General features: G+C 33.1%; 1 protein-coding gene across 12 annotated transcripts in view; it reads right to left on the reverse strand.

The window, feature by feature from the left end:
* Positions 1-14,618, reverse strand: part of PPP1R9A (protein phosphatase 1 regulatory subunit 9A) — a 260,419-nt gene that overhangs the window by 112,472 nt on the left and 133,329 nt on the right. For all 12 annotated transcript variants that reach the window (XM_012757084.3, XM_076006431.1, XM_012757081.2 and 9 more), the window contains 2 exons: positions 7,964-8,096; positions 35-155 (listed from right to left, as the gene is read on the reverse strand). In XM_012757084.3, coding sequence (XP_012612538.2) covers positions 35-155; positions 7,964-8,096 — 254 coding nt within the window. The remainder of the gene's footprint in view (positions 1-34; positions 156-7,963; positions 8,097-14,618) is intronic.

A 14,618-nucleotide genomic window follows, 5' to 3' on the forward strand; every position in this document is an offset into this window, starting at 1 on the left:
TAAGATTTTAAGTTAACAACAGTAGTTCGCTTACCTGCCATCCTGGTAAGCAGCACCGCCTTCTGTTACTGTCTTGACAAATATCCCCAGCTTTTCAAGTCCAGCATCTGCTCCAACACCCATGCCGATAATGCTTATGCCAAGACCATCCTCATCTATGAAAAAGAAAAACAAAACAAAACAAAAACATAACATCCTGTTTTACACTAGCCCACAATTAGCTGGGAAGGCCTATTTGCTACTTCTAATTTTGTGCTTCTCTATGGATAGGACATATGATATGCTTGCTATAGAATTTTTTTTAATAAGCTAGGGAGTAAGGGTATCTCATAAGATCCTCCAAAAGGCTCATGAATTTATTCTCATTTTACTATTGCAGTTGGTAATTCACTGTGGTCCCAAGAAAAGGAAATAATTTGGTTATGTATAATCAATCTGCCTTAACAAACAGATTCCCAAAGTAATCCTATGAATTGTTTTAGACATAAAAGCTCACAAAAAAATACATATAGAATTTTAAAGAAATGTGATCACAACATATCTGGAATTTCTCCTTTATTTATGTAGTCTGTTTTCTTTTCTTTTATACTTGCCCATTCATTTAATAAGATAGTATGTGTCTTTGAGTACTTTCTTCTGTGCTATTACATAAGCCAATACACTTATCAACAGCTACAATATATACATACATACACACACATATTTGGCTTGTTTCTCCTTCCTATTTGCTTTACACAAATAAGATTATATCTATATCTCTCTGTACCTTACTTTTAAAAATCCAATAAATTATCATGGATATTAGTTTGTATAGGTCTACATCATTTCTAATGGCTGCATAATATTTCATGGTGAAATGTTATCATACTGTATTCAACCATTTCTTTATTCAGAAGTACTTCGCTTTTGTTTCCATTTCATTGGCCTTGTAAACAATACTGATAAACAGCAGCTTTTTAAAATTCACTTATAAATCATGTGTTTATTCATATTTCCATTTTGCCTTTCTGTGAATGTATAAAGTTTAATAATCAAAGAAACGATACACTACTTTGTGTACCACATTTTTTGGTTAACATTCAAAGTTATTTTCTGATGCCCTCAAAGTCTTTGCAATCATGGTTTATTAGCAGCATAAAAAATAAATAATAGCTAATCAACAGTGATGGACTATTAAGGAAAAACTAGCCCACATACTAAACAGAATGCTTTATGTTTTCAAAAGATGTGTCAGCAATAACCTTTATTAAGTATTCTTAATTAGTATTCTTTCAAAGAGGGTTCATCTCATTGATTACCACTTGTGATCAACTTCCCCTTCCTAAGCATGATTCACAATCCTACATCTTAATTCTACATATGTTTAAAAAGTTGTCATTTGGCAAAAATGTGACTTGTTTTTTCAGTTGTATGCTAAAGGAATTCTTATAGTATATCACTTGGATTCGTTTTCTGATGTGAACCCCAGCTGAAGGCATTACCACATTGACTCAAGCATTGGTATCTTTCCAGTGTGAGAACTTTAATGTTGACTAACGGATAAGTAATCACTGAATACCTTTCTCATTCGCTACATTTAGAATGTTTGCATACATGTGATGTCTCATATGTATCTTATTCAAATTGTTTCTCTGGTATAAATACTCTGATGTTCATCAAGAAAATTTATCATGCTAAAAATTTGTCTACATTCATTACAGTGTTAGAGTTTCTCCCCAGAATGAGTTTTCTTGTGTGCATGAAGGTTAGACACATGCTGAAGGCTCTTCCACGTGGGTTAGGTGTATAGGGTTTCTTCTTTTCCGCATCAACTACAGTGTGTGTATAAAGGTTAGCTGATGGCTGGATTCTTGTTCACCTTCAACATATTGATAGGGTTTCTCTAGAGTGTGAATCTGTTCACACTGGTAAGGGATGAATGATTACTGAAAATCCTTCCCACAGTGCTTACATTCGGATAAATTTTCTCCCTAGTGTGTTGCCCTTGTGTTGTGTTAACACTATAGCCTCTTCCACACTGAATAATGCCGTAAGGTTTCTGTCACGTATGAAATCTCTGGGGTATGTATGTATCAGTGTCCTGGCTGAATTCTTGCTCACATTCATTATATTTCCAGGGTTTCTCTTCATTGTGAATTATCACACGTCAAGCCAATGTGGAGCTATGAGTGCAACCTTCCCATACTTATTATATTCAAAGAGTTCCTTCTCAAATGTGAAATCTCTGTACTGTCAATGCCATTACATAGTTTCTTCCTGCAACTATTCTGAGTGACAATTACTTCTTGCTTTTCTAAATCTATTTTCTCTGCCTGGACTCAGATCTCAATAAAATTCTCTTCCTTCCATTGCTCCTCTCACTGCTTTAACTGGAAAATTACTCAGATTTGTATGTGGAAAAAGCAGTATTACCTAGAGCTACCCTCAATGGTAATGAAAACTAGTTAATACCTATGAGGACAAAAGATGACTGAAGGGCAAGCAATACAAGGAGTGGGATCATCCCAGAGAGACCAGGTGGCTGATGTTCTGGAACATTTCGTTTTTCCAGTTTTCTCTGAGATGTCATAGATGGGGGAAGGCCTAGGCTGCAGACTTGAAAGAAGGCCACCAAGTCCTGTGGCTGCACTGTCAAGAACCTAACAGGCTCCTAGGCACAGGCAAAGCTCTAAGTAGACAAAGCAGCCATGAGAAGATGAGAAAGACCATGAGACCATGGTATTACGGAAGATGCCATCACCTTACTCAGGAGCTCAAAGCTTACTTTCTCCCAGGAAAGGCGCCCACGTTGGTTCATCATCCCCTCACTGCTAGCAAGATTTGAGGCTGTATTAGCAGCAGCATGGGTCATTAGGTTTCCTCTTCAGGAAATTGCTCATTTTTCTATTAATACTAAGTTTTACCTGTATCTTCTTTACTGATAATTTTCTAGGATTCTTAGCATATTATAGATATTAACTCTTTGTAATCTACAATGCAACTTCCCCCTAACCCCCAAGCCAAGTTTATCACTTATCTATTAGCTTTCTCTTTAAAATTATAGGTGATTGAATTGGTTCATCTTTTCTAACTTCTGGTTTCCCCATTTTGGTTAAGCCCTTCCTCCCACAAGCCTAGACCATATATGTACTTATATAAATTTTCTTTATAGATCTTTATTTTATTTTTAATATTGAAGTCATGTGGAGTTAGTTTTTATATATGATGCAACAAAGACGTCCAACTTTATATTCCTCCAGATAGATGCTCAGTTACACCAGAACAATTTATAAAGCATGCTGTTACTTCTAGGTTGAAATATAATGCATGTCATACATTAAATTTTCATGCATACTAACATCTTTCTCTGGGTTTTCTATTTTGTTCCACTGACAGATTTCTATGTGAATACAATTTGTTCTGATTATAGAAGCTTTATTTTATATTCAGATATTTGGCAAATTAAGTCCTTGTTCAAATTCTTTTTCATTCTTTTTCCCTTAGGTCTATATTTTTCCATATCAAATATAATATAAATACTTTCTGCAGTCCCCTCTCCCAACCCAACTTTGTTGGCAGTTCTATTTGAACTGCACTAAACTTATATATTAATTTACAAAGAGACTTTTTAATATTAAGTTTTCCTTTCCAAGAATATGGTATATCTTTTGATTTGCTTAGATGTCTTTCAAAAAGATTTTATTATTTTATATAGATAAATTCTATGTTTTTCTCAGTAATAAAAATAAGTATTTTTGTTGTTTTGATGCTACTGTAAATGAAACAGTTTTCCCATTTTCATTTCTAGGTTCTTAATGTGAATATAGAGAAAAGGCCATTAGTTTTCTTATATGGATGTGATGTCCTCCTTCACAAATTATCTTGCAAATTCTAATATTTTAAAATTAGGATCAATTTAGTTATAGATATAGACATAGATATATCAGCAAACAGCAATGCTTTCATATTTTACTTTTTGTTATTTATACTGATTATTTCATTTAAAGGGCATTCCAAATTTGACGCCTAGTTTGTTGTTGTTTTTCAGAATTCTTTTCTTTACATATTTCAAATTTTTATTTTTTTTAATTCTAAATATTACAGGGATACAAACATTTTGGTTACATAAATTACTTTTGTACCATTGAGTCAAAGTTAAAAGCGTGCTCATTCCCCAGATAGTGTGCGACTTACCCTTTAGGTGTGAATTTACCCATTACCTTCTTCCCCCTCCCACCTGCTTGATTTCTGATGAATGTTATTTATATATGTATATATAAGTATTGATCTATTAGTTTTAATTGAAATATATTCAGTGTTTACTAAATTTAAAAATAGAATTCTCTGTTGGTATTATGATCTATAGTATAATATTTAGGCAGTTTCCATCATGCACTCATTTACAGAGTTTTTATTTCAAGTGGCTAAATGTTATCAAATTGATATGTTTTCATGATTACAGGCTTTTTCTTTTAAATGTTATGGGGATAAATTTCCTAATAGTGAACCACCTTGTATCCATATATCTAAAATGTTATTTGTCTTAATGTATTTTTCTCTTTAAATATTTCTATATTTGATATTTTATTTCATTTAGAATTTTAAAACATATTCATAATTGGAGTTGTACAACAGCAATCTTTTTGTAGTTTTTGGTGTAAATGGCCATATGTTATTTTGATGGAATGCATTAAAGAGCTTTCCTTCATTATCTATGATATAAAATAGTCTAAATAACACTGGTTTTATGTGTTCTTCAAAAGTACAATAGAACCATCTGGTTCTGATAACATTTTAATATTTTATCTTTAGTCATCATTGTAGTTCCTTCTATGGCAATTAGTCTATTTTACTTGAGTTGATTTTGATAATTCATATTTTGTTAGGAAATAATAAATTATTTCTAGGTATGCACTTTGCCAAAGAGTAGCTGACTCTCTTATATTGTATATTTGTATATATTTGCTTTCCATTCCTAATTTGCATATATTTGCTTTCAATTTTCTTCAGTATTGTGAGAAATTGATATATTTTATGGATCTACTTATTCAATGAAAAAGCTTCTCATTAACTTATTTGACTATTTTTCTGTCATTAATATTGTTTTTATTTATACTATTCTGCCTTCCCAGTTCGTTTGATTTATTCTGTTTACTTTTTCTGACTCTCAAGACATGAGCTTTTTCCTTTTCCCTTTTTTTTCTTTTAAAGAAAGAAGTTAAGGACATAACTTTCCTCCTCAGTAAGGCTTTTGATGTATATTAAAGATTTTTTAAGTGCAATCCTTATAAGATGGTTTAGAATACTAGTTTTCATTTCTCTTTGCTCAAACATCTACCTGGAAATATATAATTTCCAAATTCTCTTGATATTAAAGAAGATTTAAAACTTTTCCACAGGATAAGATTTTTTCATTTTAAATACAGCTTTAAATTGAGATGATGATATTAATCATCTATGTCCTTACTTGTTTTGTCTATAGATCTGTCTAGTTCTGAAAAATATGTATTGAAATCTCTAAAAATGATATTTCATTTGGTTATCTTTTAGTTTAATTCCTCTAGTTTAATTTTCTGTATGAAATACAGCATATATACAAAAGAGTATGTATGCCAGTAGATAACATTTATCTACAAAGCATTATGTTTAAAGAATAAAAATAAAAATAAAATAAATAATAAATAAATAAAATAAACATCCATGTATCAACAAAAACATAGCATATTACCAAAAGCCCACTATGTACCCCTGCCTGATCTTCATAACTCTTTCCTCCGTGATCATTATCCTAAATACTGTGTTAATCATTTCCTCCTTTTTTTTTACTACTGTTTTTTGAAAAACTACTTATTTCTATATCTCTAAATAATATGATGTTTAATTATTTTTTTGTTTCAAAATTTAAATGAATGGAATTATGCTGAATGGCTACTTCTGTGATTTGGTATTTCTGTTTTCCCTTTACTTCATGTTTGTAACAATCATACGCACTGCGGCATAAACTGTGGCTCATTCACTTTTACTGTTGAGCAATATTTTATTAACTAGATATGCTACAATGATGTATAGACTCTCTCTACTACCACTGACAAACATTTGCATTGCTCTCACTTTTTGTTATTATAAGCAATGCAATGGGTCTGCTGGTTTTGTATGGCCCATCAGCTAAGAGTGGTTTTCACATTTTTAAATCTACAAAAAACGTAAGCATCACTGTTTACTTCACTTTAACCACAATGAAAGTGTCTTTTAACACAAGTCATCCGTTAGTCATGTTTAGTGGAATATGATTGGTATTCTCCATATCTTCTTCATCTAAGCAATTTTATGTTAAATACTTACATAGTTTTCTGCTCTTTTTTTCCTCACCTTTGCTGTTCTCAAAACCTGCTCTTTGTTTTATTTCCTACCTGATAATTGGGAAGTAAATCACTCAGATAAAGTAGGTAGGTGATGTGGTGCTTTAAATCCTTACATATCAGCAAGTTTCTTTCTTTTACCAGGAGAGGTAAATGCTCTCTGGGATGGCTCTAGGATTGTTGGACCATCATCCTTTTTATCCTCAATGGCATGTGAAATTATATCTACATCTCCCTGCTTCTGTGTTGCAAATAAAAAGTCTGATGACATTAGTCTAATTATTTTGCCTTTCCAAGTATTTTAGTTGTTTGTCTGGTTTGGTTTTTTGGCCTAGTATTTTGTAAGATTTTCTCTTTATCTTTGAACATTTGGACTTTTCCCCTAGTTATGCCTAATCGTGGAATCAGTTTGGGGGTTTTTAGCTCTCTCGCTCACAATGGGATGATAAGCTCTTTTCAATATGAGACTTCAGTCTTTTTTCCAGCTCAAGAAAATTTTCTTCTGTTTCTTCATATTACTTAATATATCCCTTCTCTTCCTTTGTCTTCTCCCCTTCTGTTGCCTACAACTTTAATATTGGGGCTCCTGCATTATTTTTCCTGGATTTTTGCTTTGTCATTTCAGAATCAGTTTGGGACATCTCTTATACTTAACCTTACAGGTCACCAATTTGAATCTCGACAATAACCAATCCTTTTCTCTTCAATTCCTCTAGTGAAATTTTTCAATTGAAAATCAAGGAATTTGTTGTTACTAATTTGCTTAAGAATGCCTTTTTAAAGCCATATTGAATATCCTTGAGTGGGTTTTTGTTTCTTTCTTTATTGTTATTCAAGTTATCAAATTGTCTGTTCTACTTTTTCTAAAGCTCTCTCAGATGTGTTATTTTTTCTGGTCATGGGTCACAGTCTAGTTTGTGGGTGCCCATCTTACATGATGATGATAAACACAGTAGCTCTGCTCTTCCCCCCCCCCCACTTCAGCAGTTACTGCAGCAGGCAGGCTGTCATTCCAGAGAAGAAAATCAGGAGGAAGCCCCTCTGCTCCCTCTTTTTCTTCCTCTCTTTGAGCTTCTCCCCTCAGAGATAGAGAGGATGTAGCCCTACTATTTAAGTCCTGGATTTCACTGCCTTCATTCCAAATGTCCGTAATTTTCCAAAGGCTAATGCAGACATGCCCCCTACCTTCCATATTCCAAGGCTACTCTCTCTCCAGGAAAACAAACACAAAAACAAAAACAATCATCTGTCCCCAAGTTCTCACTTATACCAGCTCTCTCTGGGCTCTCAGCTGCATCAGCCCTTTTCCAGGAATACCAACAAAGCGTTAGGCCTCACTCATACCTTCCTGATCCTAACCACCATCCCAGCTTGCCAAGTAGATGGGTTTCTGTTGGGAGTGGGAGGGATAAGGAAGTCTTTCAATCCCACCACCTATCCAGAATCTATATAAACTATTTTTGAAACTTAATAAATAAGACCTTCTGTGAGAAGTAACATTTTATCCAATTCTTAGAAAAAAGGCTACACTTTGGAAAAATAACTCTGTATTATTAATATAGCCAAATAATTGTTTATAAACACATATTATAAAAACAAATATTTAATATTATAAACTCACGAACCTTTCTCTAGTTCCACGGGGAACAGGTCCAGTTTTTCAATACGTTTCTCAAGTTCAAACTCAGCTGAAGCAGCCACAGGGTCAATTTCATCATTTCTCCTGTCATACTCTTCATTGGAGTATGTTTTGAAAACCTGGAGTAAGAGACCAATAACAAGGTGATAATGCAGAAAAGACTCTTTCTTAATTAAAAAGAAAATCTGCTAGGTATCCAAAGCTATGTAAATTGAAACATTTATGTGATGAATTTCTTGCAAACAAGTATTTTATATTCAAAATCAATTGACATGTTAAGAGAGTGAAAAATCAATCAGTATAAAAATAACTTATCAATTTAAAAAATGTATGAGTGATACTACCACATTTAATAATTTAAGAGACAACAACAGTAGCCACAGAATACATTATTTGAATAGCAATATTCATCACCCTTTATAGAATCAGAATATATCATATTAGCTGTAATGCTCTGCTGTTTCCTTGTAAAACATCTTGAAGCTGCCTAAGCAAACACCAACACTGAACCTATGGTATGGAGGTTTGTATGGTTTGACCAATACTAGCCCTGAGGTTGTAGTGTATTAATACTATAATGATATTTCAATCATAAAATCACTGAACCTAGGTTACGTTAAAGTGTTCTCAGCTGTCACCCCTCATTTTATTTGCATATAGATTTAAATTAAATTTTCATTGAAAATGAAATGACTATGAGATGACTATCAAAATATTACTCAAGAGCTATAGAACAAATAGGATATCGACAGCTTTTTATATCTTACCTAAATCATTCAGATATAGCCTTAAGAAACTTGATAGTCCTTATTTCTACTGAAATATTTGTTTTATTTGGAAAAAGAATAAATTAGTTATCCAACTCCTCTCTTAATATACTAAAGACTATGTAACAGTAGGAAAAGTATAATCCATCAAGTCCAATTAATATGTATAATAAAAACTGATATTTTCAATTAAATTCAGCAATTATTAAGCATCTAAACTATGCCTGAAAAAACTGTGCTCCCCTAAAATCTTAAAATCTAGTAATTTAAAAATATATATTAAAAAGTTATAATAAAAACAGAGGGTCAAAGATTAAAGAAATCATGTTTATTTGCTACAAGGCTGGCCAGCTAATCCAGGTATGCTTTACATAGATATTATTGGAAAACTATTAATACCAATTCTTGTTTTCTATCTACAGTAACCTATAAACCAAGAATATATATTGCTTATATAGAAGTAGATATAGTATGGTTCCTAATGGTATTTACTTCTCAAAATCATGCCATTTGTAGGGTTTGTACCTGAAATGAATACTGTTTTTTCTCTCTGACTTTCATCATGTTTTCATGGCCTTATGCCATGTGGATCCTCATTTGGTCTCTACTGCATTTCTCTGTTATAGTAAATAATACTGCATCAAAATGCACATTTCTATACTATGGCATTTGTACTTGTATTTATCCTTTTTTTTTTAAGTTTCTGTAACATTAACATATGTAGCTGATAATTATTTATCTTTTTATAAAATATTCTTCCTATTTTGCCCCTTCCATAGAACCATTAATATTTTTCTTAAATTGTCACACTTATGACTTTCTCTTAGACAGTTTTTAATCTTTTCCTTCCTATATATTTTTTCACTCAACTAAAATTTACAGAGTACCAACCCTATGCCAGACATTGTGCTAGACATTGGAGAAGGCACAGTTTCAAGTAGCTCACAGTTTAGGAAGGATACAGAAATCAAAATAATTACAATATAATGTGGTAACTGATGTAACAGAAGAATATAATGAGTAATTTTCTATTTGCCTGAGAAAGGGAAGAATTTTGTGGAGGGAACGATATTTGAGTCTTGAAGAATAAACAGGAGTTTGCATAATTGAGATGCAAAGGAATGTATATTTTAAATATAAAACCCTAGACTACACACATACACATAGTTTTTGGAAAACATCAATAGTTGAATATACTACAATGCAACATGCTAATGGGAGCAAACTTTAATACACAAAAAAAGTTAACTAGGTTTCATTCTCAAGTGTCCTGGCAACCACTGGCACATGATTTGATATTTGCCCTTCATCTACTTCTGCTAATAGGTCTAACTATAAGACTGTAGAACAAGGGTTTAAACAGTCTTTGTTCTGGAACATAGCTCAATTTTGCTACTACATAGTAAGTAAATAAACAAATAAGGGTAGGTGGAAGGGAGAGATTTGTTGAAGGATACAAAATTAGAGTTCGATAGAAGGAATGAGTTTTAGGGGGTTCTGTGATGCTGTAGGATGACTATACCTAACGATAACATATTGTATAGTTTCAAAGAGCTAGAAAGAGGTCATTGAATGCTTCCAACATGAAGAAATGATAACTGTTTGAGATAATGGATATGCTAATTACCCTGATCAGATCACTACACATTATATGTATAGAAACATCACTATGCACCCCCTGAATAGTATAATTATTGTCAACTGAAAAAATAAAAAAGAAAATATAAGACACATCTTCAGTTTGCTCATAGTCTGGTAAATTATATGAGCAAACACAAAAAGCTATGAATAACTAAAAAACTCACTCAAGTATTGCTTACCCAGAAAATTCAAGAAATTTAACAGAAAGACTATTAGAACTAATAAGAGTTAGCAAAGCACAGTAATTTTTAAAAGTCAATATCTGCATAAAAAAATGATAGCTTTAGAAGAAAACAAAAACAATCAGAAACTATAAAATATCCAATGATTATCAACCATAAAAGCGGAAAGATTTCCCTATAAAACAAAAAACACAAAAAGCCCTGAATAAGTGTAATGCCATATTATTTATCCTGGATTAAAATTCTTAATTCTTAATTGTAAAGACATCCCTGCCCCTAAATTACTGTAAATGTCAGTTTACCCCAATTTAATTTATGAACTCAGGGTAATGGAAATTAAAATCCCACCCACACTTTTCACTGACACTAACAAGCTGTTTGAAAAAGGAAACTAAAGATGGAAACGGGCCCTGGTGGATATCAAAACAGACAATAAAACTTCATTTATTAAAGCAATATAGTTTTAGCCCTGGGGTAGATTTATTTTTATACTCTATTCTGTTCTACTCCTTTTCTATTCCAATTAAAGTGGTCCACTTAATAAATACTATGGAAAGAATTGAATTATCCATCTGAAAAACATTCCTATTTCATATTATTAACAAAATTATAATTCGGACTAATTAAAAACAAATATATATCTCCTACAAAAAGCGCTAAAAGAAAATTTGAGGTAATGTGTAGCTAACAGGCTAGAGAGAAAGTCACAGATCTGAGAAGTCCTAAAGGAAATGAATAAGCAATTTGATTAAAAATAAATGCTAAAAACTTCTAGACAACAAAATATACCATAATGAAGTTATAAATCATAGATTAGAAGAAAATACTGTCAACTATTAAAATGAAATATGAATATTCATAATATGTAAAGGATTTTATCAATTCAAACAATTGCATGTATGAGTAGGGAAAGAAAATTAATTAAGAATTCAATAAAGAAGAAATACTAATGTCCAATAAATGATATAAATATGCTCAACTTTATTAAAAATTAAGCAAATGCAAATTAAAACAAGGAGATACCATGTATTTATCCATAAGAATAAACTAAAAAAAAAGACTGCAACATCCAGGATACTCTTGGGGAGAAAAAAAGCATAACTTGAAAGTAACTATCAACATTTTAAATGTAAATATGTTTTACCTAATAACTTCACATCTAAATATTTATAGGACTATTTGCAAATGTGCACAAAAATGTATTTGTATTTGTAAGGAAGTTCATTACAGTACTATCTGTAATAGACCAAAGTTGGAAATTATCTAAATGTTTACCAATAGAGAAAATGGCTTGCTAATTTATGATATATATTAATACTAATATGGAATTCTATGCAGTGATTAAAGAGATCTGTATCTCTACTGACATGGCAGACTCTGAGATACGTATATAATTAAGCCAAAAAACACACTATAGGTATAGACCACATACAGATATAGATATTCCCTATTTGTATGTCCCCAATTAGTATGGTCCCAATTTTAACCTAACTTAAAGCCTCCTAAATTCCCTAGCTATGAGCTCTTAGCAAGCTAAAATCATGCTAAGCCTCAGTTTCCTTATTTACAAAGTGGCCATTATAATAATAATACCACCTGTCCCAAAAGGTTATTGTGAAAATAAAATGAAACAATCCGTGCCGTTGTGCTTGGTTCAATATGGGGAGAGGGAACACTTTCTCAGAGTAATGTGAGAGAGAATATTTCCCCAGATACCACTCATCTCATAATCTCCTTTATAAACAAGTTTGAATATTTCATCCTGTTAGGCTGGAGCCAAGAGGGAGATATACGAAGTCTCAGGTGCAGCAAAGTGTTGTTTATTTTGAGTATGTGGGTACAGATAGGTGGAAGCCAAAAAGTGTCCACCCTGAGGAAGGAGAAAGCCTTGAGTTTTATAGAGGGTTTTCCTGGAGGAGTGAGTAACACCTGCAGAGATAGGGGAGAAGGTTAGCTTCCTCCTTATCAGAGGATAGGAATGTTGGCTTGGCTGCAGCTGTCTGTGGTCAAAGTTAGATTTATAACTTTGGACTCTCCAGACTCCTGTGGCTTTTGTTTCACAGGCTTTATGATATCTTTCAGGTTCCTACCCTAAATAAATCTAACACATCCACTGCAATGCTTAATGCCCTTTAAACAAAAATCTGCATAACTAATTTGGTATTACAGCACAGGCTGGCCTGCCAGAAGCCCTACCTATGTCCAGATCAATACGCTGCCATTACACAATGGCTCACTGCCTCTGTTGTGCCTTAACCAGGAAGAACCTCACAGATGAAAGGAAAGCAACCTAGGTAAATACCTTTCCTTTCATTTATATGATTTTGATTCTTTCAATTTTCTTACAATTGTTCTACTAGTTTTATTTATATTACTTTAATTGCTCTCTAAAATATGTATAATTAATTAATCAAATAATAATCAGAGTCTCATCATAGTATTACTATAGCAAAAAAGATTCTGAAGGCTAGCAGATTCCTGGGCCCAGATTCTGAAGGCTAGCAGATTCCTGGGCCCAACACCATCAAGATGTACATATTTTTAGTTCAGGCACCTCCACATTGTTCCTGTGTTACTGCACTGAGAAATGCAAACAAAAGGATGTTTAAGTTTAAGACTTCTTGTTTCAGAGCCAAGAAGCAATATTCTGTTCCATGATCAAAGGAAACAAAACAAGACCTCATCCATTGCTTCACAGCAGAGACAGGCTTTCAGGGGTAACAAGTTTACAAACACAGTTAGCAAAGACATTTCTGAACAAGCAACCCAAGACTATGAAATGCAAATAAAGCACAAATTAGCTTATAATAAGATTTTTAACTAGAATCATTATCTTATTTACACTTTTGGTAGTTTGAGCTGCAACCCTTTTTCAAAACAACAGCAACACCTTTTCAACAGTAAGAAAAAATATGTTTCCTTTAGTGCCTTAGGCTACATTTTCTTCAATCAATGCAGGTCAAAGTAAATTTAGCATTTTCTGTAAATATTGACTGGAAGGAATCCCACAATGCTTCCACAGGTCTCAGTTCCGGCTGGAGTCTGGGTTCCGCTGCATCTTCCTGACACATCAAAGATGGAAAACGTTCCAGGTCTTGGCATGCTGAGTTTCAGATGATGGCTGGCACAGTGTGCTTCTGGAGCTAAGCCAAGCATTCACATGCTTCCACAAACGGGCTCTACTCCTCACACACTTCCTTGGCACAACCCTACCTCACTTCATGTGATTTTAGTGGCTCTGCTGAAGAGGGCTCTGAATTGAAACTAACAGTAAGCATGGAAAAGACAGTCCATACCTTAATCTTTTAAAAACAAATGTGGTGATAAAAAAGGAGGATCCAGATAGCTTCAGAGCCATGTATAATCTCAACTTTCATGCCTTCCCCCAAACTGACGATAGTTCCCTGATTTACAATACTAAGAACTATGTAGTTTCCTGATTTCCCAGTGTGTGCTAGGAATATGTTAAGTTCTTGTTGCAAAATGAAGTAAGCCAAACTGGAGTTTAAAATTATCGGGCATTTTATGGTAACAGTGGTAGTCTCCAGAGATTCTAAATAGGTGAGGGGCTTTGGTCTCCTCCTCTATAATCTTTATTCATATATTTCTGACAGGTTACAGTATTTCACATGGATAATATCATTATTCCATACTTAAACACCTAGGTTAGGGAAAGAGAAAGCCAACCTAGCTAGGACTGCAGTAGGGAAGAGAACTAAGAGGAAATTACATTTGTTCCACAAGTGAAGGGCAGTAAGTGGGCAATGAGAACTTGTGCCTCCAAGCTCCGTGAGTTTGGCCAACTCAGTGAGCCTTTCTTAGCTCAAGTTTTTAAAACATCTAAGAAGGCAGAACCAAATTCTGATATCCTAAGTTGCTGGATTCTAGGGTCAATTCTTGAGTATGGGACCTAATCAAAATTCTTGTCACTACATATCACTCTCATGACAATTCTTTATTCATAACTACATTTGATGGCAAGTTAATTAAAAGAATGAATTCTAAGTCATGGCTTATTTATAGCAAATTATCTGTTCAACCTTTTGTACCA

Source organism: Microcebus murinus, chromosome 9, assembly GCF_040939455.1.
Source record: "Microcebus murinus isolate Inina chromosome 9, M.murinus_Inina_mat1.0, whole genome shotgun sequence".
In the NCBI taxonomy this organism is placed as follows: domain Eukaryota; kingdom Metazoa; phylum Chordata; class Mammalia; order Primates; family Cheirogaleidae; genus Microcebus; species Microcebus murinus.